Source organism: Elgaria multicarinata, chromosome 6 (assembly GCF_023053635.1).
Source record: "Elgaria multicarinata webbii isolate HBS135686 ecotype San Diego chromosome 6, rElgMul1.1.pri, whole genome shotgun sequence".
Taxonomy (NCBI): Eukaryota; Metazoa; Chordata; class Lepidosauria; order Squamata; family Anguidae; genus Elgaria; species Elgaria multicarinata.
In genome coordinates, this window is record NC_086176.1 from 31,744,691 (window position 1) to 31,766,770 (window position 22,080).

Genomic DNA, 22,080 nt, shown 5'->3' on the forward strand with positions numbered 1-22,080 from the left:
CTCGTGTGGAAAGTGGTTACACAAGTATTGCAGGTGTTATTAAATCAGGGGTGGCAAACCTGTGGCCATCTGCATATTGTTGGACTCCCTGCTCCCATTAACCCCAGCCAGCATGGACAAGAGTGATAGGAGTTGTCCAACTACTTCTGGAGGGCGATGGATTCCCCAGCCCTGTATGTTATCTATGAATGTGTGGCAGTGAGCTTTGAAACCCTTCTCCATTCCCTCTTGTCTTTACTTATTTTTAGTTGTTGTCATGTTGAGAACTCCTCTGTTGGGAGCACTCGAGTGACCTTAAAAGAGAAAAGGGTTTGGAAGCATGCCAAAGAGGGTCCACTATTTTGTAAGCCTTTTGCATTTTTACTCCCTTGGATTTATGTTTGAGGTTTGTGCCTTGTTATTCTTCCATAGCATTCGGAATGGTTCCCAGAAGGTTTCCCATCCAGTCGGTACTTGCAGCCAGACATGCAGTAGAACTGTCACATGTGTCTCAGGCTATTTTGTACAAGTGAGAAGTAATAGAATAAACTGTTCAGCCTCACTCGTTTTGAATTCTCCAGGCACTGTGTGGTCACAGAAATCTTTAAACCTCCTAAACCTTCCCAAGGAAGCTGCATATTGTATGATGAGTGCACTCTTGGCAACAAAAGGCATTAACATTGATAAATGCATAGGAGTTCTCAGAATGAAGAGGGTGTTGTTCTGGTTTGAAATGGAGGTTGGTTAGAACACTGAAATGTTCAGAGTAACATTTCCCACCCATCATGGTCTTGTATGTGCAGATGGACGTATCCAGTTCTTCTGGTGGATTCTCTTCCAACTCACTGCATCTTCTGGCACTCGCTTACAAGGTTCTTCCATAGGAACGACTCTCCTTTCCCTCTGAATGCAAACATACATACAATTCCCTACTTCAGGGGTGGGAAACCTCAGGCACAGGGGCCAAATCCAACCTCCCCAGGTCCCAATCCAACACTCCGGGGTTTTTCAAATGGCTATGCCCCCTGCCACTGATTGGTGGTTTCCTGGCTGTTTTACTTTCCCACATTCTAAGATGTTGTAATGCTTCTCCTAAGGCTTAGGTAGTGGCAGTAAGACCTTTAAGCTACAATATGCTGGTATTATTATTTTTTTGTAACTGGTCACTGCCCTTTTTACCTTTGTCACTGCCCCCTTTTTCTTCAGACCCACCTACTATGTGAATGTGTCCCCCTAAGAGCTTTTCCAAGATTGAATTTGGTCCTCAGGCTGAAAGACGTTCCCCTAACCCTTTGCTAGTGAGATACCTTCATAACCTCAGTCTCTTCACAGAAACATTACTGCAGTCAAGCGAGGCCGAGAGAAGAGAGAGTGAAGATTGGCCTTCTGTTTGCTTTGTGGTTAAATTTGCTAAAAATTCTAAACGCTCTTTGCACATTTAGAAGTGTTACATGAATGCTTAAATACAATACAGAATTAATCATGAATGACACAAATGGTGATTGGGTTGACCAACTCATATGTCCGCGTTACTGTTCTTCTGTAAATGCGAAGCTGGTGAAATTTAGCAGTAGCAAACTGTAATGCTAGTCATAGTTGTTCTTCTTTGAACGTTGACTTCCAACATCCATATCACTTGAATTCTGAATGAATTCATGGCCAAAGGTTTCTTTCACCTGTTTCCGGAGGAAAAGAAAAAAATTGGGGATGTGATATTATTATGGTATTGCCATTTTAACTAGTTCAGAATAAAGACAATAAGAACACTTTTGCTGCATTATACCCATGTCCATCTAACCACCAATTCTGTTCCCAACAGTGGCTAGCCAGGTACCTCTGGGAGTTTGCAAAACTATGGCATGAGAGGGATGGCTTTCTGCTGTTGCTTGCCCACAGCATCTCTTATTCAGAAGTATGCTGCCTCTCAACATAGTGGCTCACCTTAGCTACCACAGCAAATAGCTAAGTCTTTATGTTGTAATAATTAAGTAGTTATAGTAACTAAGAACACAAAGCTATTGGATTGACACCCACTAGACAGAATCCTCTGATCTTGGAGGCGTCTGAGTATTCTTTGCCTGTTGGGCTGCTGCCGGCAGGATGTAGGCGATTTTCATCTCTCAGTCCTCCTTTTTATATTTTTTCCCTTTGGGGAGATGTGCTGGCATTGCTGGGTCTGGAAAAGCCATATGATTTTCCGTATCTGGGGTTCCCCTTGCCATCCACTGGATTGCCTCCTTTTTGACCTCTTTGTGGTCCTCCAGGGCTGCTTTTGTGGTCTCAGAAAGCAGGTGCTGTGGTTCTTTTTGTGGTGGCGGGAAAAGATCAGATTGTGTAGTCCCCCTGCCAAAGTCATGACGGTATCTATGGCTTCAGGAGGGGGAATCCGAGAAATTCTGTGGTCCCTGGGATGCTCTCCAAGAAACAATGGATTGCTCTGTCAGTCACCAAGTCTAAATCATTCATTTAAATTTAATACTTGCACTTATAGTAGTTATACACAATCATGTGTTGGCGATAGTATTAGAATGACTTATGACATTCTTCCCCAACCTGGTGCCCTGCAGATATGCTTGAGTACAACTCGCATCATCCTCAGCCAGCATGGCCACTTGGAGGACCTGGGTTGGGGAAGGCTGACGTAGGATTGTTACTGCAGTTGAAATAATTTTTAATAGTAAATTTAAATGTTTTAAATATTTATATATTAACTGCGTGGAGATGTTTTTATATTAAACAATATGTTGTTTTTGTTGTTAAAATATTCATTGCATTGCTTTTCCCTTTTTGTCGTTTCCCTTGAAAATCTTTGCACCTCCCTGAGCAGTTTGTTCTATGCTGCATGTATCTGATCTCCGGAATACTGTAATGAACTCTTAGGGGCTTAATACCCCTTTTTGTTCCCCTGCCCCACAACTGAATATCCTTCTCAGCCTTGTTTTTTAATTCACTTGTGTACCGTTAAGTATGTCCATGCACCTGTGTCAGGGGTGCAGAACCTTTTACCCCATAGGCACCACATTCCAATTTGGGCAGGGTCTTGGGGGCCACATTCCAGAAGAGGTCAGGGCTAAAGGCACAATGGGACAGAATAGATGCAGCTAAAGTAAAGTAGATTTGGCCAAATGTAATTTGTACCAATTGGGACATTTTTTCACCAACCATACAAAGCATAGCTTAATTCTTTGCATGTCTACTGAGACTTGAGCCACAGAAACAAACTTTTAAATGTAAAATATAAATGTTCTTAAAGGGCAGTGTATTCAAAATTTCAATGCCTTTAACTCTCTTATCTCCAATCACTGACTGGAAATAAGAGCACAGGTTTCCTGCACAGGGTTGGAGGTAGAAGGGAGAGGAGAAGCTCGTGGCTAGATAGGAACCCCTGCGGGCTGGAAGTTCCCTGATCAAGTGAAGTTCCACTACCTTTTGTGGGTGGTGGCCCTGCCTCTATATCTTGGTTTGTTACTGGCACTTCTCAAAATTGCAATTGCAAACAAATGGCATTAGTCATTACAGTACTATTGTTTGAAACAATAAAATCATTAAATAAAAAATTAAAAAGTCATTACAGTACTATATGAATAGATCGCTCTGTTAGAAAAAAAATGATGTATTGAGCTTGTGTGTTGAGACCTGTGATGTGCTTTTTCCAGAAAATTTTGAATTGGAAAAATTTCTAATGCAAATTATAGGGTCATTTGCATAGTAAAATGCTCAGTTTGCATTGGAAAATGTTCCGATGCCCTAAAAAGATCTAATTTAGCATGTTTATATTACTTGTATTTAGTAAAAAAGAAAAGAAAAAAGTATCCCTTGTTAATATTTTGCCTCAAGGAGTTTACCTGATATATTTGACAAAAAAGTTAAAGCACAATTACTGTGATTCAAGACAATACCATGTACTTCACTTACATTGTTTAAATTTAAGAGAAAAAAATCTCCCCAAAAGTTCTGAAACCTGTTAACATTAATAAATTTTAGCAACCCAAAGAAATGTGCATGATATACAGGCAACCAGCTCTCTTCCAATAAAATTGTTAGGGCATCTTCAGTTGCACAGTCAGTATTTATGTTTTTCCCTTTCATGCTGAGAAATAGTATGTATTTTAATGATATATACTAATTTTCCCACACATTTGCTAAGAACAATCACCTAAAAACATTAATTGCAACTTTCAAAGTTCTAAACTTTTCTAATATTGTATTTACAATCTTAAAATATTTGCAATGCATTCATTTTTTTACTCATGAAGTTGTGAAATGGAATATTTTGTGCAGCTTTGTGAATGGGGGTGGTGGTATTATTGGGACCGTGGCATATGGGGAAATGGTTAATCCCCTTCCTGCTGCCGTTGTTCCAATCGAAATCTGGCCATATCTTCTATTTTTGGTGGTTTAAAATTTTGTATACTTTTTTAACGTTCACTGTTTTTAACTTTTGTAAAGTGCCCAGAGGGCTTTGGCTATGGGGCAGTATATAAATTTAATTAATAAATAAATATTTATAAGGGGTCTTAAAAAAAAAGAAAAGAAGTGATACCAAACTATGGGTTGGATCCAGGCCCTGCTTTCCATGGACAGATGGGCTCTGCTCATTGAAGGTGCCTCTGTATGATTTTTGGGGAACTTCCTCCCTTCCCCACATAACAGTACATCCCATTTTGCAGGGTCTTCTGAACGCCTATGCAGTATGTTCAAGAGACTGGAGGGACTGTCATGGGAAAAATGGGGGGCGGGGAGTCCACTTCTGCCAACCCAGTTGCATGTGCTTAGTTCTGGATCCAACTCTGTGCATTTAACATCATATGTAGCTTGGCCTTGAGATAAGATATATGAAGTGCTTTGAGCGTTTTGTTAATGATAAGAATAATACTTAATATAACTAGGTATTATTATTAAGAACAGAAAACCATATAATTATATGGTTTAGAGCACAGTGAATTGATTTTAATTCAAGTCAATGTTAAAAAAATGATTCATATAATGATTTAAATGATTTAAAGGAAAAAGACTGATTTAAATTATAGTTTTCAGTCAGGTTTCACATTTTGAAATTCATATATTTGCTGAATAAGCATACATACCAGCCTGATTGCTGTAACAGTAAGAACATATTGGGTTTCAACTAAAAGTAGCATTTGACATGGCGTTTTGAACTATGTCTCATTGCAATGCTTAGTAAATTTTACATGTTTTAAAAGTGATGATAATAAAATATTAATAATGTGTTTGATAAATAGTAATGATTCATTCTTAAGTGATTTTAAGTGTAGGCTTTAACATCTCTGTGTTAAATTCAGAGTTCCTTTTAAACCAGGTTATGTTTTTTTAAAGGAAAAGACAATGTAATTGATTTTTTAAACAACCTCTGACTTAATTTTTTAAACAATGGTCTTAATTAAAAAAAAAACTTTAAAAATCTATAATTGTATCCTAAGGCTATTTGTTCTAATCTTCTGCATTGACCACAATCCTTCATGCAGAGATGTAGCTAACACATTAGTAGTATTCAACTTGAATTGTAAAATGGGAACAATACATGTTCATTGATACCTTACAAAGTTTAAATTCTGTATGTCTATGTATATATTAAAATTAGATTTCACGTAATCTTTCTACAACATCTGATATACTGCTGAAGCTGATATTCAAGGTGATAAACAACATCTGTGTGATCCTCAAACAACATACTTTTTCATAATTCCCATTGCTGTAAATTTGACTTCTCTGAATACAAGCCTTCAGGAATTTCTGTTGTACCTGGTCCTTCAACATGATTGGGACCTGCACCATTGGCTGCATTCGCATATCACTTTAAGTAATAAAACACTATGATTTAATAAACCAGAATGTAGCAAGCAAATGAGCACAGCCTGATCACTCCTGCTTTTTGCAAGTGGGTATGCTAAGGTTTGTGTGATGTTCAAACCCAGGATTATGACTAAGTATGCCCAAACATGCTTTGTGTAAAGCTGATTTACACTCCAGTCTCTTTTGGGGTCACTTAATCATAATACCGGGGTCAGGTATCACACAAAGCAGATCCCAATCCTTCTTACTTTACCCGTTCAAGCAAAAGGAGGAGCAAGCAAACTGTTTGCACCATCACACCAGTTGTTAAAATTCTGGTTTATTAAGCTATAATTTGGGGCTTAAAGCAAAAGTTTACTCTGTGTTGTAGAGTAAAAAATCCTGTTCATTTCAGTAAGTCCTCTACCTGAGAGTTTCCCAATGTCTTGCATTGTAAGAGGACTTCTGAAAAATGACAAGTACTCTTAAAATTGGTCTTCTACCCCCTCCTTCAGCTCTTATGAAAAATACCGCTTTTAAAAATTACCTTATCACTTAAGCTCGTTGAGAATCTGGGTTATGAAGAGCAAGCATCCTTTCATTTCTAAGAAAATCGTTTCCCAGGCACACTGACTCTGTTGATTGCTATTTAGGAAATTGTTCATTCTTTGGAAATATCTCTTGAATTTCAGAGTCAAGGGATATGACCCTACATTGTCACAGGTCTTCAGACCATTCTGCATCTCTGTAGCACTGCAGCATGTCTCCAGTTGTTCAATTTGCTGGTGAAGGCTGTTCCGTAGGTTGTCGATGCACGTTGAGTTCCAGATATTGTTGGGATGGTCTTTGCTAATGAAGTAGAAGATGTGTTGGAGGATCTCGTAGATAACAATTCCACTATCACTCTTAATACCTCTGTGAGCTTCCAGAGGGAACCTAAAGTCTGTTGTTTCAGATATGCATTGAAGAGGAAACTGTCCACTCATTCTGCAAAGATGATGTATGTTGGTCTGGATCAATTGTTTCCACTGGGCGTGAAGGATGGGACATCTGGAAAGTGAGAGTTGGCTGGATTGTGAGCCTTTGCCTAAGAGTACCAGCATGAAGCAAGCTCGTAAGCCATAGTTACCAGCAATGATGGCCATGATGATCAAGTTGTTGTAAATGCCTCGTTTCTTGGAGTCTCTTTAAATATATTTTGGAGACTATAGCTATCTGCCATCCTCCTGAATTTATTTTACATATTAATCATATTATATTAATCATAATATGATTTATTTGTTTTTTCCAGACACTAAATGCCTTTGAGGGCATTGTTGGTTACTTTCAGTTTCTTTTAAATGAGATGTTACTTTCTTGTAAAAAATCTGGCTATTAAAAGTGTAACTTGGGCAGACAGCAGGGAAATAATGGAAGGGGGAGCTTGGGGAGGCATTTGGGGGCAGCAAAGTTGGGAAAGGCAGCAGGGAGTGTGGTGGAGGTGGGAAGACGGGAGGCAGCATGGAGCAAATGGAGGAGGTATGGGTTGGGATGACAATGGTTTGGGTAAGTATAGGTGTATGTTTCTGTGAATAGTTACGTGTGTTTACAAAATTATTAGATAAAACAGGATTGGGAATGTACCTTTTAGTAGGAATATTCATGGTTATTTTCATATTTTAATAGCTGATTTATTGATTGATTTACGAAATTGCGAGAGCCAGTGTAGTGGTTAAAGTGTTGGACTAGGACCAGGGAGACCCAGATTTAAGTCTCCACTCAGTTATGAAGCTCACTGGGTGACCGTGGGCCACTCATCATCTCTCAGCTTAACCTATCTCACAGGGCTGCTATGAGGATTGCTGTGTTGTCCGAACCTGGTGTGTGCGCGTGTCTTACCCATGGCACAACACTTGGCTTGTAGTAGGGGTTGTGGCATTAGTAAGAAGCCATCCCCACCATACACAACGCAGGGGGTGCAGGGAGAAGCCACAATGGCTTCTTTTACCCCCGTGATCGTCTGAACACCCCCCAACGTCTTACAAATCAGTATTAAAGTGATGTGAACAGATTTATATATCTCCATAACCAAGACCTCTGAAAGTATGATTCCTTATTATAAATTTTTCATTATAAACTTGGCTGTGAGAATGTCCACCTTTCTCAAAGGGCTAGTTGCAAACTAGCGGAACATTAGAATGTCCACCTTTCTCAAAGGGCTAGTTGCAAACTAGCGGGACATAACGGGACATTTTCCCTGTCCCGAAATCCTCACTTACTAATGTGGTGATTACTCTACTCCAAGAACGAGCGACACCTGCACTGGTTGGATTCTAGCTGCAAGTAACATACTTTTTTATGTGGGCCAGATGATTAACAGCATGCTAAGAATTATTAGATAGCAAAGACACATACTAGACATAATGATTCAGACAATGCGGTCTCAAGTACGTTTCTGTGCCTCTGGCAAGAATTGCTCTTGTTTTAAGTGAGAGTGCTTTTCAGTCCAAAGTATGAGTAAAGAAACCATCATTTGCATTACTCATAACAGGTAGTCTTTTTGTTTTTGGAGTTGAAAGGAAAACAAATCTAAAATCTGTCATGAATTGTCCATTCTGATGGATGATGGCTCTTCTGAGTTTCAGGCAAGGTGTTTTCCCATCTTGATACACATATCCTTTAGGTCAGCGGTTCTCAACCTGTGGGTCACGACCCCTTTGGGGGTCAAACGACCCTTTCACAGGGGTCGCCTAAGACCATAGGAAAACACATATTTCAATTTGTAACAATGAAAATACATCCTGCATATCAGATATTTACATTACGATTCATAACAGTAGCAAAATTACAGTTATGAAGTAGCAACGAAAATAATTTTATGTTTGGGGGTCACCACAACATGAGGAACTGTATTAAAGGGTATTAGGAAGGTTGAGAACCACTGCTTTAGGTGAAAATGCAGGCATTCAGCCTGGGCTACTCTGCATGTAAAGCACGTGTTCTGGGACTGTGCTAAGGACCCTGCCAAATGTCCACATTGGTATGAGTGTATTATTATTATTATTATTATTTTTACTAGCTTTCCCGCCCATGTATACCTGCATAAATAATTTGAAGCCCAGAAGAGAAAAGAGGTCAAACATAGAAAGAACCAAGTACAGAACCATATAGCTTGCAAGTCAGAGTTTTAGAGAAAACACAGAATAAAAAGCTTGAAACAAAAACCAGATCTGGATCTTCTAAAATCATCTCTGAGGACTTCTATGGTATTTGAAGTTGAATTGGTTGCCTTAAAATTGAATTGTGTTTTGCATGCCTCTGATGGGTTTATCATTGTACTAATGGGTTTATTATTGCAAATAATAGGGATCAATTCTTCATTTAACCCACAAGACTGTAAATTAATTAATTTGAAAAACTATAAACCCTAATGAGCAATTTGCTGACAGTGGCCAAAAAAGGCTGTAGCAAATGCACTGGAAAAACTGAAGAGAAGTGGGTTAGAAAGGCTAGCATATGATGCTGGTGAATAAAATAATAGCATTTAAGCAAGTGCGGGCAGAAAAACTAATGCAGCCTCCCACTTGGTAGAACTTTGGCAACTGTTTATTGCTGCTACTGATGATCTTCTTCTTCTTCTACTACTACTACTACTATAATGTTTATTTATTACATTTCTATGCTGCCCAATAGTTGAAGCTCTCTGAGCAGCTCACAGGCCTAAAAAAATTGAGACCTACCAAACAGAATACTTCTTCCCCAGTATTCTATGCTGCTACATACCTTGGGCTGAAAAATGGGGAGGTTGTCAAGCATTTTGGCATTTCACAATATGGTGCTCTGTTGGTTTTAGTGGATCACATGTTGGGCAGCCTGGTTAGTGGAATTAAATGAAGCCTTTTGAAGCACTCCAATTCCTTGGATTATTGATGTTCAGATTAATAGAAGGTAAAGGTATAGACTTCTTGAATTGGGGACTGGCCTCTTCGTTTTTACTTTATACTTTGGAAATACATATTTTCTTTTTCTCTTTCTTCTTTTCTATTTGTGTTTTTGTTTAGTATCTTTCGTGAAATAATTAAAAAAATAGTAATAATAGTAATATTCAGTCTAGTAATGTTTGACATTTATTCAGCTAAGTGTGTCTTGGCGTAAATTGAGTAGCACCAATGGATTCAGGAAGATATTCTCTCGTTAAAACGTGGAGTGTTTATTTCCAAACATCTTGCTGTCCAATGGTTTGGAATGATAACTAGGGCAAATTAAATGACCAGCTGATTTGGGTCATTAGGCATAGCTAGAGCCATATGGTGAAAGAGGATTATTTAAGCATGCTACTGCTGGGCTTTATCAAATCATTCTAGGCATTACAATGGAGCAAAATGGGGTCGGATTCTGTTTAAAGAGTTTGGGTGAGGTGAAGTTAAGTTTTGAAGTTGAGATCAGAATAGCATTTATGAAACTACTTGGAGCTTTCCCTTTCTGTGATAGCAGATGTGAGTATGAGAAGGGCTTAGCCATTGCAGGGATGTCTTATGCTCCGTCTGCAATCTGTCTCTGGAAGGCTGTTGATGGAGGCCAGGATGGGTCACCCAGCATCAGGGGCGGTAGGCAGATTTTGTCCCTTATGATAAAAAAATAAAAGAATAAGTTGCAGAGGTGTCCTAAAGTGAAGCCAATCAGTTTTCCCCATACAAGTGAATGGCAGCCCATTGAAATGTTTAGGACCTTAATGTGTGAAAATAGTTTATTTCAACTTTGGACCACAGCAAAAGAAATGGATTCCTTGCAGGGCATCCAGAATCATATCAGAGCTATGCAGGTATGTGAATTCTTTATACATTTATTTAAATTTCAAGCCTGTACTCTATGGGAACAAATGATGCCAGTAGGGTAGACCTTGCTGGAGATGTCCTGAGCCACCAAGTATAAAATCTGCTGCTCTCTGCATAACCCCATCTTGGATTCTCTTTTGGTCCTACAAAAGTGCAATGAATTGTGAGAAGTGGCTTTTAGATATACAAAATTAAAGCAATAAAACTTTATGAAAGTTGCATTTGATAAATCCCAGTCTTATTTGCATCACAAATGTAGCTAGAAACTTTGCACCATCCGATATCCAAATTAAGGGAGGGTGTGGAAATGGACCAAGATCCCAGCTGCTTTTATGCAGGTGTGTATTGCTGTGTATCGCAGTGCCCCTGGCTTGAGTTTTCTTTCCATCTGTGTGAGCACTTCATGAATCAATTGCTACTAAACAGCTGGCCTTGCATTGTTGCTGAATCTGTAAAGTGGTCATCTGTAAAGTGGACACTAATAAAATTAGCACTCAGTGAAGCTTAGCACTACATTGCTGGAGGGAGAGTTGGACATCTGTGTCTGTTTCTAGACACTCTCCTGTTTACACCAATTAGCAGCCTGTAGGCTGTTACTTTCGAGGAGGAAGGTAATGGGAGTGGGGAGTGGAGAGGAGAGGAAAGAAGAATCCAGTTATGATAATGTCATGTGCATGTCAGATTTAGTGCGAGGACACAGGCAGCCAACTTGGATGGCTTATAATATTATCAGAGTTTCCTAGCATGTTGGTCCCACAGGCCCAGAAAAAAATAAAAATAAAATCTTGTTATATGTTTAGGTAAAGGCTACTTGAGCAGGTCAGTTGCTCTTTCAAGAAAGAAGGTTAGCACTGACTTTATTGATTAGATCACAGATTCTCAAGAACAAGAAGAACCATAGCTCAATGGTAGGGTACATGCTTTGCATGCAGAAGATTCTAGGTTCGATCCCTGGCGTCTCCAGTAAAATCCATCAGGAAACAGGTGATGTGAAGGACCCTTTTCCTGAGATCCTGAAGTCCTGCTTCTGGTCAGTATAGACAGTACTGGGCTAGATGAACAAATAGCCTGACCTGATATAAGGCAGTTTCCTTTTTTCCTAAGAGAAAACAACGAGCATCCTTGAAACATCAGAAGTCTGTAACTTTACCATCTTCTAATGCTCAATTCTATTACATACAACACATCATAGAATAGGTATATTGCTCTTTCAGGGCTACAACATTTTTTGTCACCACTAATGAATATGTGGCGATAGAATGTCTCCCCCTGCCCCCAATGAACAAACAAGCAAAAACTACTCAGTGGGTCCCACAAAGGAATATCTTTGTGCTCCACCTGACAGGCTGTTGGGGAGGAAGTGGGGCCCCCCAATTGCCAGTAGTGCCAATCTGTTTATTGTTACCATTTTAAGCTAGAATAAAGCTTTACGTATTTGCGTTTTCCGTTTTGAAGATGGCGTGTTGCCTGGAACATCATATGTTTGAAAAGGTGTTTCAAAATGTTTCATATAAATAACTTTTCTGTTGTTAAAACCTTTGCCATTAACATTATGGAATAGCAAGTTTGGGACTGTATCCAGTTATGCTGTGTAGTGATATTTGCTTTTTTAGTCCTCAGCAATTTGTTTTAATTGGGCAGTATGTAATGCTGCCTGCTGCACACTAGCAGGACTTACCTCTAGCGCAATGGGCAGTTAGCGCTGCCTAAAATAACTCAAGAGATGAGCAGAGAATGGAGCGCCACTGATCTATCCCATTCCAGAAATGAGCATTTCTGCTCATTTCTAGAGTTGCCGTAAGAAGCACAAGTTCCTGTTGTGCTGGCGGTTTATCCTGCGGGCGCAACGGAGAGAATGGAGGCACTTCAGTCACATTGGCTACTGTCCATTTATTTATTCATGGAAGAACAATCAGGAAATTGGCTCCAACATGAGTACCACGATACTGATTTTTATCTTGGTTTTGAAATACGTTTTAAATATTGATATAGTGCATGAGATGCGTGTGGGGAGTGGGATGGAAAACGGAACCGGAAAACGGAAGCTAGCAACACAGGAGTCTTATTTGCTTTGCATTCTAATTTTTAATTTATGGGATTTTCATGCTTTGAAACTTTTCTGAAGCCAAGGAATTTGGGGAAATGTTCATAGCAGGGCTCTTCATAGCAAATGCATGCATATTTATAGGTAATGATTGAATCTGGCAAGAAGACAGTAAGCTTGGCCTGCTACTTTTGATGGATTGTTTCATATACATTGCTTTATTAATGTATGGAAGGGAATGGTACTTCAAGAGTTATATTGGAGGACCAAAACAGACATTACTTAAATACATACCTAGCAGCTATGTCTACCCCATTTTCACTTTACAATAGATGCAGGAGGACCTGATTGTCTTCCACGCTCAGCTTCCGATCCAGATCACCTACTTGAGAGTAAAAATGGGGAAAGGATGTAGCTGCTAGATACGGCTTTAAAGTAATGGCTGCTTTGGCCCTCCTGAGTTTTTAGGTCAGGTCTAGCCTGAGTCATTCTGTGCAGGTTTTGGCTCATCTGTTGTAAAATCTGAGTGTTGTTGGCCAGTAGGTTTGACTCATCCTGAAGGGAAGGGATTGTTCTGAATAACTAACAAGCTGCTGCAAGAGATCCAGGTGCACGTTCTTCTACCTGCGCACACCGCTGATTCACACCCAGTTAGTCTACAATGTCTGCCAGCTTATGGTGAAGACAATAAAATCTAAAAAGTGGCTTGCAGCATGTCCTTTAGCTTCACATTCACAAACAAGCTGTCAGACCAGCAGAAGAGTTTGCCTTGGCCCAATGGCCCAGTCTCTTGCTCACAGTTGACTCTGGCTGGAGAAAGTTAACAAACTGCCCTGCAGTTGCGCCCCACACAGTGCCTCACACATAAGCATTGCAAGCAACCTCCTTACATTTCAAGCATCCGGCAGCTAATGGCCCTGTTCATAAGACAACTTAAACCATGGCTTTAACCATGGTTTAAGGTGTCTTCTGAACAGGGCCATTGTCAGCCAGAGGAGGAGGGAGAAACATGGGTGCATATGTGTTCTGCTTTCACCCTGTCACTTTTACGTATGGTTCTACCCCACCACCCATTTTATCATCACAACAAACTTATGGGGTAGGAGATGGTGACTGCCCAAGATCACCCAGTAAACTTCACGGCTGAGTGTGGATTTGAACCCAGGTCTCCCCGTTCCTAGTCCAACACTAACCACTGTGACAGCTGTACTGGCTTTTAGCTAGTATTTATTTAGTATATACATTTCAAAGTGGGCAGCAGCAAGTTAAATATATGGAAACAGAATAAATCATTAATAAGATCTGTTTTGAGAGATACTGAATTCTTAGCATCCTGGCTGAATCAAAACACCTTGGAGTAATATCTGAAAACCTGGAAGCTTGGAGAATAGAAGGGCCCCATTAGATAAGGTTCCAAAGTTTTGGGGCCACTATAAAAAGGACCCTATTTTTATTTACTACCACCCATTTCGTGGGGTTGAGCTCCTTAGATGATTGCATATATATGGAGGAGTACATAGAAGTGACGGCATTTTGGGAGGTATGCAATGTCTGAGCCCTTCAAGGATTAAGGAATGGTGGGCAGCTTGTGGCCCTAAAGCTGCATATGGCCTGCTTTGTTATCCTGTCTTCTCATGTAGCAATTAGCAGTTTATGTAAAATGGACTACTGCCCATAGGAGATACATTTAACTGTGACAGAGTGCATGGAATGCTACGCTGGGTAAAGGGATTTACCCATGACCCGTCTCATGTATAACCTGTGCATAAGATTGGACCTAAAGCAGGTCTTTTTCCATAACAATCCCAGAAAGTTGCTGTCATGATGCATCTGCTACTTTGAAAACTAATGGACTTGTGAGAAGAAAATGTGCTGAGTGTTTGGCATTTTGCAAGTCTGTTTTAAATCACTGTAGATATCAGTATCTGTTAAGACTGCTCTTGTTTGTGAATAGTAGATGCACTCAGCAGAGATATGTTTTGAAGGAGGTGTTTGGGTGTATCCGTTCTCTAACAGCGATGCTTTCTTTGCTGGTATCTTTCTTGGAGTGTCATCAGACATCGGGAAGAAAGAGGAAGTAAACAATGACGACATGGCCCATTCATTGGGTGATTTTACCACGCTGCTTTTCTTGCACACAGCAGGCACGTTTCACTTCCAAATAAATAAATAAATTGGATTTACTGGGGTCTTATTTGTGGTGGAAAGAAGACCAGAAAGAGCAGGAGATGCATGGGAGGTGGACGGCGTTGTCAAAAAAGACCTGTGAAAAACCATGAGTGGGCAGTAATGAGCATGCGATAAAACGCTCATCTGGTGACACCCTTGGACAGCTCTTGACTGTCATCACAAGTTAAAATATTACATCAAGAAGTAATTACAATATTCTGCATCTTTAGTAGCAATTGATAAAGGTAAATTTTCCAGTATTTTGTTTTTCCATGGAAAAATTTCCATTTCATAAGTTCATTAAAAATAGTGAATGGATGTCAATTGCTAATACAATATTAGGCAAGCTTGGCAGTTTCAAAGTTGTATTTTGTTTCAGGTGATTCCATGTTCAAATAAATAGTAACATTTAAATGTAGCTCCCTTTTGGGTGTGTACTCTCTAACAATATTGGGTGTGTTGGTGGGGTAATGCATTATATGGACTTATAAAGCCAAAGAGTAGCGTTTATGGATTCAAGAGATCTGGATGAAAGCCAAGCATAGTATTCACTGTGAAACTGGGAGTTTTGCATTGTCCTCTACAAGGAAGTCCAACCACACCTTTGTGTCTTCTTGGCTCTCCTGGACTGTCATCTGCCATACGAAATACAGAGTCTGGCTTATAAAACCAAGCTAACCATAAATCATGCTTGTGCACAATGGGGAAAATGAGGCAATAAAAGGACTGAGAGGGTTGCGTCCTGGGAGGGATGTTTCCATTGTTTTCTCTGTTACGATGGCTGTGTAATCCTATTACAGTTCACATAACTGGGCTGATGAAGACCCTGGAAATAGGTAAAAAAAAATCCAGAGTGGTACAGACAAAGCCTGTGTTTCTAAGGTAGCAAGTAAAATTGCTGGAATCTTTGCTAGTTTCTTCTTTCTCTTTTCTGTTTGTGTGCATGGAGTAGATTAAGGGTCCATTTTACTCAATCTGTTGTTTAGTTAATAAATGACAATAGAGGTATGATGAATCAGCTGCTGTTGGGCTCTTACTGTGACCTTTCTGAACTGTGTATGTTCTCTGCTAGAGATCACCCACATTAGGTGCCTCTAAAAAGCTGAATACTGCAAGTTTGTATATTAGGCAAGTAAAACAAATCTTGCCTGTATTAAATGGTTTGAGTGGTTCATTCTATTTATTAAGGTGTGCATCATCCACAGGATTTGGTTCAGACCATGTTTTGGCAATTTGGAGAATAGCCTGATTTGGAAGATGTCCACTCTGATTTGAGTCCAAATCTCAATTCGGAAATCCAAATCTTTATGCATCCCGTTCACTATCATTGGAAATCAACAAACCTTTTTCTCTGTTTATCAAAATGAGATGACACTTGCAGGCATAACTTAGAAGAAAACTATGCCTACCAAATTTCTAACAAATAAGTGCAGGAGATTTTCTGCTGAGAAATTACTTATTGGCACAGTTGGGTGAAATTTGCATGAATAGTTTCCTCTTCTGAGGGGAGCAGTCCTGCAAAGTTTCAGATAAATTTTCCAGCTTTACATTTTTTGGGCTTCATCACATCTTTTCAAATTAGCCTTTTAAAATATGTTGTTTTAGATAGTAATCCTATGGTACCCTGGGTGAGCTTCCCAGGAACTGTAGATTCCCTCCTCCAAGGCCAGAGGCAATGTACTGAACTCAGAAGGGGAGTCAGAGGTTTACCCCCTTGCAGCTGGCAAATAGAGAATTGTGTCGGCTGCTTCTCTGGGGTTGGAAAATCAACCATGCAGAGCGGGGAAAGGGTGTGTGTCATTGGGTGGGGAGGGAAGGAGACAGGAAAGACCAGGATATGATTTATCCTGAGCCTCCTCTAGCTTCCTTCCCTCCCCTTCTGAAATGCCCTTGCTAGACAGGCTGAAAAGCCCATCTAGCAAAACAAGCCAAGATCAGACGACAGGGAGGCAAAGTTCGCCTGTACAGCCCAGCAGGGCACAAGAATCTTGGAAGCCTCTGAGTTGGATGGCTTCCAAGCAGCAAGGATGCAACCCATAATGTTTTAATGTTTTTACTATTATTAATATTCTTGAATTTACTGTTTTAAGATTTTATTGTTTTAAATGGCTTTTTAGCAGGTAAAGTGGTATATAGAGGTTAATTATAAATAAACAAGGGAATAGTCTGTATTAATTTGTGGAAATATTCTTAAAATGAATCTCCAGTGCTGGCAGATTAGCCGACTCACTTGGAAGCTTACTCCATCTCATTAGGACCAAGCTCCTTGCTATCCCCATAATCAATGAAATATCCTTGTAAAACAACTTAGCTTAATTAGTTCTATGAATGTAACTCTTCCTTGGTGGCTGGTTTTTGCTTTTCAATTGACGCCTTTGGCTCGTGTTCAAGTAGTCCACCAAGTCATTGCATGCTTTTAGCAAGTTGAGAGTCTGCTCCCCCCCCCCACTCCAGGAGCCTCATATAACTTCAAGGAGGTGCCTTTATAAGATCAAATCCAGAGACCTACCTTCAGAAAAATATCTAATTAGACTGGAACACAGCTATGAGCTTCAGAGCTGTACAAAAGCCAATTAAATTACATTCTTACTTTTATCAGGTTGGGAAGGGTAGGCTGTGGTGATTGATGTGAAAAGCAATACATTCCTTTAAAAATTAATTAAAAAAGCACTACTTAGTTAACCATTTAAAGAGCAAGTATTTTAGTTGGGGTTTGCCCATAGTTCAGAGAGAAAGCTGTAAAGTCCTTCCCCCTCTTCAAAAATTAAACTTCAAGAAGCCAGTAAATAATAGAACAGTATGGTGAAATGAGACTTGCAGCAAAGTTCTCTCTTAATCTTTTTATATTTATATGGGCTTGGGATTCCCAAACTGGTTTTAAAACAAAACAAAACATACTCCCTTTTTACCTGTGAAGCTGCTGTTCCGGAACAACCTAGGCAGTTTCAGCAATAGCTAGGATAAATACCACTCATTAACCAGTAATTGCAGTAGCTGCTGTGATATGACATATTCCTTAGAGAAATTGTTCTCCTACTTAAGCTAAGAAGATGTGACCCTGAAAGCTGCATGAATTGGGGACTACCTTGAAACTATATGCAAACCATTGTGAACTCATTGGTGGAAAAATGGTAGAACAAATGTGTAAATCTCAAGTGTGAACCTATCCCTAGATCCATGCTTTCTGGCTTTTACACTATCATAGCATTTTCCATTTGTTGACTTCAAGTTAGGTTTTAAGTACTGTAGGAAAAGCAGGCTGCTTTACCCGAGAAGGCTCTTGAAAAATTGGGGGTCCAAGTATTGGATAAATAGGCCTAAATTGTCAATCCCTTCCTTTCAAGCTGACCTTATTCATCTATCATACAGAGTTCTTCGGCATGGCTCTGGAAGGTACATTTACAGGTATAAATGCTGTGGCATGAACCAGAAGTGAAGGCCAGCACTCTGTTCTAGTCCTCAAGCCCTCCGTGAAGCTTGAAAAAATGGTGAACTTTTAATTAAACGGCAATGGAGCCTGAGGGTTGTTCTCATTTTTCTCTAACATTCTCTTCCTACCGTTGGCATGTCTGCATCACAGAATTAAACCAGTTTAACCCTTGTGGTTTTCCTCTCCTCCCAAAAGGAACACTTGGATTTGTAGATCAAGAGGAGGAGGGGGTCTCAGTATCTCAGAATTTTGGACACTCTTGCAAAACGACACTTGTCAGATTTTATGTTGGTGGAGTAATTCTCAGCATGTTAAATTAATATGCTTAATTTTGTGCAAATTACACCCATAATTTGTGCAAATTATGACTGAAATTTGCATAAATTACAGATTGTACCTACAATTTGTGTAATTGGTAATTTTAGGACACCCCCCCCCCCCCGAAATTCGTCAACCGGCTTGACTTGCTACAGAGCTGGAGTCCGGGGGTGAGGGCGAGCTGCTGAAACTTTGGCAAACTACACCTTCCGGATGGATTCTTTTGACGTCCCTTTGTTAGGCTGGGTATCTTAACATTCTCATCAGCCTTTCCCTTGACCATGTATACAGGAAATGATGGGAGTAGATGCTGCATGTCGCATACATTGGATTTCTCTGTTTTCTGAGGGCTGGTATACAGTTAATTCCTCCTGCTGACGGAATGGCCTCCAGCAGCCGAACAGAGAGGGGCTGATTCCTCATCCCCCCCACAGTCCCCTGTGCACCCTCAAAATCTTCTCTAGAGGGTTTGGAGGTTTGGGGATTGTGAAAAGGAGGGGAAAGCCCCATTGCTCAAGGAGAAAGAAGTCCACTTGTGCAGTGTTGAATTTTGCAAAACAGGTTGTATCCAATGTTGGTCTAACTTTAGTCCATTCATTTCAGTGAGTCTACTTTAAATAGAACTAACATTAGGTACAACCCATAGCTTTTCAAAACTTCAAGGAAGGTACACAGATGCCAAGAAGGGTTAAATTCAGTGTCTTTTGTAAAATATGCACATTATGCATATTTGTTTACACATCCATATTTCATATAGCTTGTTCCCTTTGCTTGCTGAGCGCTGACCATTGAGAATCCTGCCTCCCTTTCTCCCATAGATTCTGAGATTTCACCAGGCATTCCCCCCGCAATTTCAGGCTTACCTTCATAAGATCTAGAGTAATGCATACAACAGCTTCTCATCATTGTCCTGCTCTATTATTATTATTATTATTATTATTATTAATAATAATAATAATAATTATTATTATTATATTATTATTCATATCATACGGACTTGCATGCAAGATATCAAGTGCCATTTTCTAGCTTTCCTCTGCATCATGCAGCTGACTGGAGATTTTTAAAGTTAATTTTTATCCAAACTGTTGCTAGATCTCCAACTGGCTAATAGCATAAAGCATAATAACATAATAGCATAAACCAGGCCAGGAAAATCATGTGTTCCAGACTGGTAATCTAATTTACAAAGGCTCACCTTCTTTAAAGAGATTGGCCTGTGCTGTGGAACATGTGTCCGTAATTTATCAACGGAGTTTGCAAGTTTTGAAAAGTCATGGGTGTTCCTTCTGGATCCAGCCCAAAGCTTGCAAAATCTGCCTATTGATGAGTTTACAAAGTAAAAGAGGATATCCAATAACAAAACCTTCATAGCAAGAGTATTTCCCCAATACATTATCATGATTTGAGGCAAGAAATCCATTTGCCAACAACATTGCACTTCACAAGTAAAAATTTACTGAAATGTCAATATTCATGATGAGATACCGTCCTTTGTGCATTAATAGTAATCACAAATGTCATTTCCCCATTGTCAGGATGTAAATGCTGGCAGGATCCATGCTGGTGGTAATTAAGCATTGTTTGCGCTTGTTGGCATTATTAGAGAGACTTGTGGAGATTGTTGCAGTGATAGCTGAATCGGTAATATCTTGAGTCACAAATTGTTGACATGGTTTGCTGATCCAAGGAAGGTTGTGTGTGCATGCCGGTTCTATGTAAGCATAATATTATATAATAATCCTGTGATTGGTCTATCTGTGTTTATAGTATTTTTATAGTGTATTAGAGAATATTTTCTATTTTTTGTGGCATATGTATGTATTTTTATCTTGTATGCTGTTTTGAAAGACTGCCTAAAGATCATTTTAAATAAATAAATAAATAAAATATCATAGGAACATAGGAAGCTGCCTTTTACTGTCAAACTATCATTCCATCTAGCCTAGGCTCTGGCCTGATTTACATGTAACGAGAAGCCGTTGCAGATGAATTTCCCTGTGGGGCTTCTCATTATTGCTGCTGCCACCATTTTGAATATTCAGGGAGCAGTGGAGGCACGTCATAGCTTCTCGTTATGTGCGAACCTGGGCAATGGTGGGTTGTTGGGGTGGTTGACAACCCACCCACAACCCTAAAATAGCTGATGAATTCTGGGTGACTTGTCAATCACTCCAACAACCCACTCTTGCCAGTTTCACACGTAATGAGAAGCTATGGTGTGCCCCCACTGCACCCTACATGGAAATTCACCCACTGTGGCTTCTTGTTATGTGTGAACCAGATCACAAACTGGCAATGACTCCCCAAGGTTTCAGGCAGGGGCTGGGGTTTCCAGCCTGACCTGGAGACTGAATTTGGGGTCTTCTGTATGTAAATCATGTATTGAGCTACAGCCTTTCCCTAGAAGAGATGCTGGTCAAATTCTGAAGAAAAGTCATATGCAGGGCTGAGTATGCTCGGCAGGTAAGATTTTATATCAGGAAAAGCCACATTCTGTAACCTGGGCATTATTTACATAGTTCTCTTGTGTTCGTCATGGAGAAAAGTCTGAAAGCTGTGCACAATCTGCCTCATGAGAAATCCTACTTTGTTGGCATGTTACCAGTGTCTGAACTTTCACTAGGAAGAGTTCATAATACTTTCCAATCCAGTTATAGAACCATAGGAGCTAGAAATATAACTTGAACATTTATTTATATTAAAATATAAAGGATACTTCTCCACCAAGAAGGCCGTGCAAGGCAACAATAAAACAGTAAAAAGAACATCAATGACCAAGTAAAGCGCTTTGAAAGTACTAAAAATAATAATAATTAAAGCAATATTATTACAAACAAAATATATTATGGTTTAGGGAATTTTACCCTGCCCAGCAATGACCTTCCCAGGCCAGCTTCCAAACTTTTAAAACACAATAAAACAAATTTAGAACTTACACATTGAAAAACACAAAAATATTGAAAACCTTGGGCTTCCGGAGTTAGAAGGTAATGAGCAATCTAGAAAACCATATCCTTTTCCAGATGGCTTCAAAGAATAAAATAAAATATCTCATTCTTCAAAGGTAGAATCTTGAGAATATGCACTTCTGAAGGAATACCAGGTTGCACGGCTGGAATAACCACAAATTGTACAAATAGATCTTGAACCTATTCGTGTTATATTCATTACAAGAGAGATGGTCTTTCTTACATCCATTACTAATATAGCATAACCTGAAAATCACGTGAAGTGCAAATGTGCATCTGAAGTGCTACTCTTGAGTTTTGTTTGCTTGGCATTTTCTACGTTCTGATTGTTTAGACCTTTTAGCTAGAAGTGCTTAGTTTGGAATTGGTTCAAGCCAATTATTGAATTTATACGATAGCGTTAACGACTGCTACTGTTCTGAGATTGCAAATGTTCAACTTTGTGGTAGGTGGAGTTGATTTGCGCTCAATTTTTTTATTCTGATTATTTATATAGTGTCAATCATGCTTTTGGTCATCACTGCTAAAGCCTGCTATACAGTGTAGTGGTTTTAATGATCT

General features: G+C 39.6%; 2 protein-coding genes across 2 annotated transcripts in view; one reads left to right on the forward strand and one right to left on the reverse strand.

Moving 5' to 3' along the window:
• The window catches only part of MOB3B (MOB kinase activator 3B), a 112,646-nt gene that overhangs the window by 9,359 nt on the left and 81,207 nt on the right, over nucleotides 1-22,080 (forward strand). The gene's annotated exons all lie outside the window — the stretch shown is intronic.
• On the reverse strand, nucleotides 6,324-6,917 carry LOC134400403 (interferon tau-2-like). The gene has a single exon (XM_063128735.1). It carries the CDS (start codon nucleotides 6,915-6,917, stop codon nucleotides 6,324-6,326), a length of 594 nt encoding a protein of 197 aa, XP_062984805.1.

Coding starts and splice junctions, on each gene's coding strand:
- LOC134400403 (XM_063128735.1), bottom strand. CDS start 6,917: ATGGCCATCATTGCTGGTAACTATGGCTTACGAGCTTGCTTCATGCTG.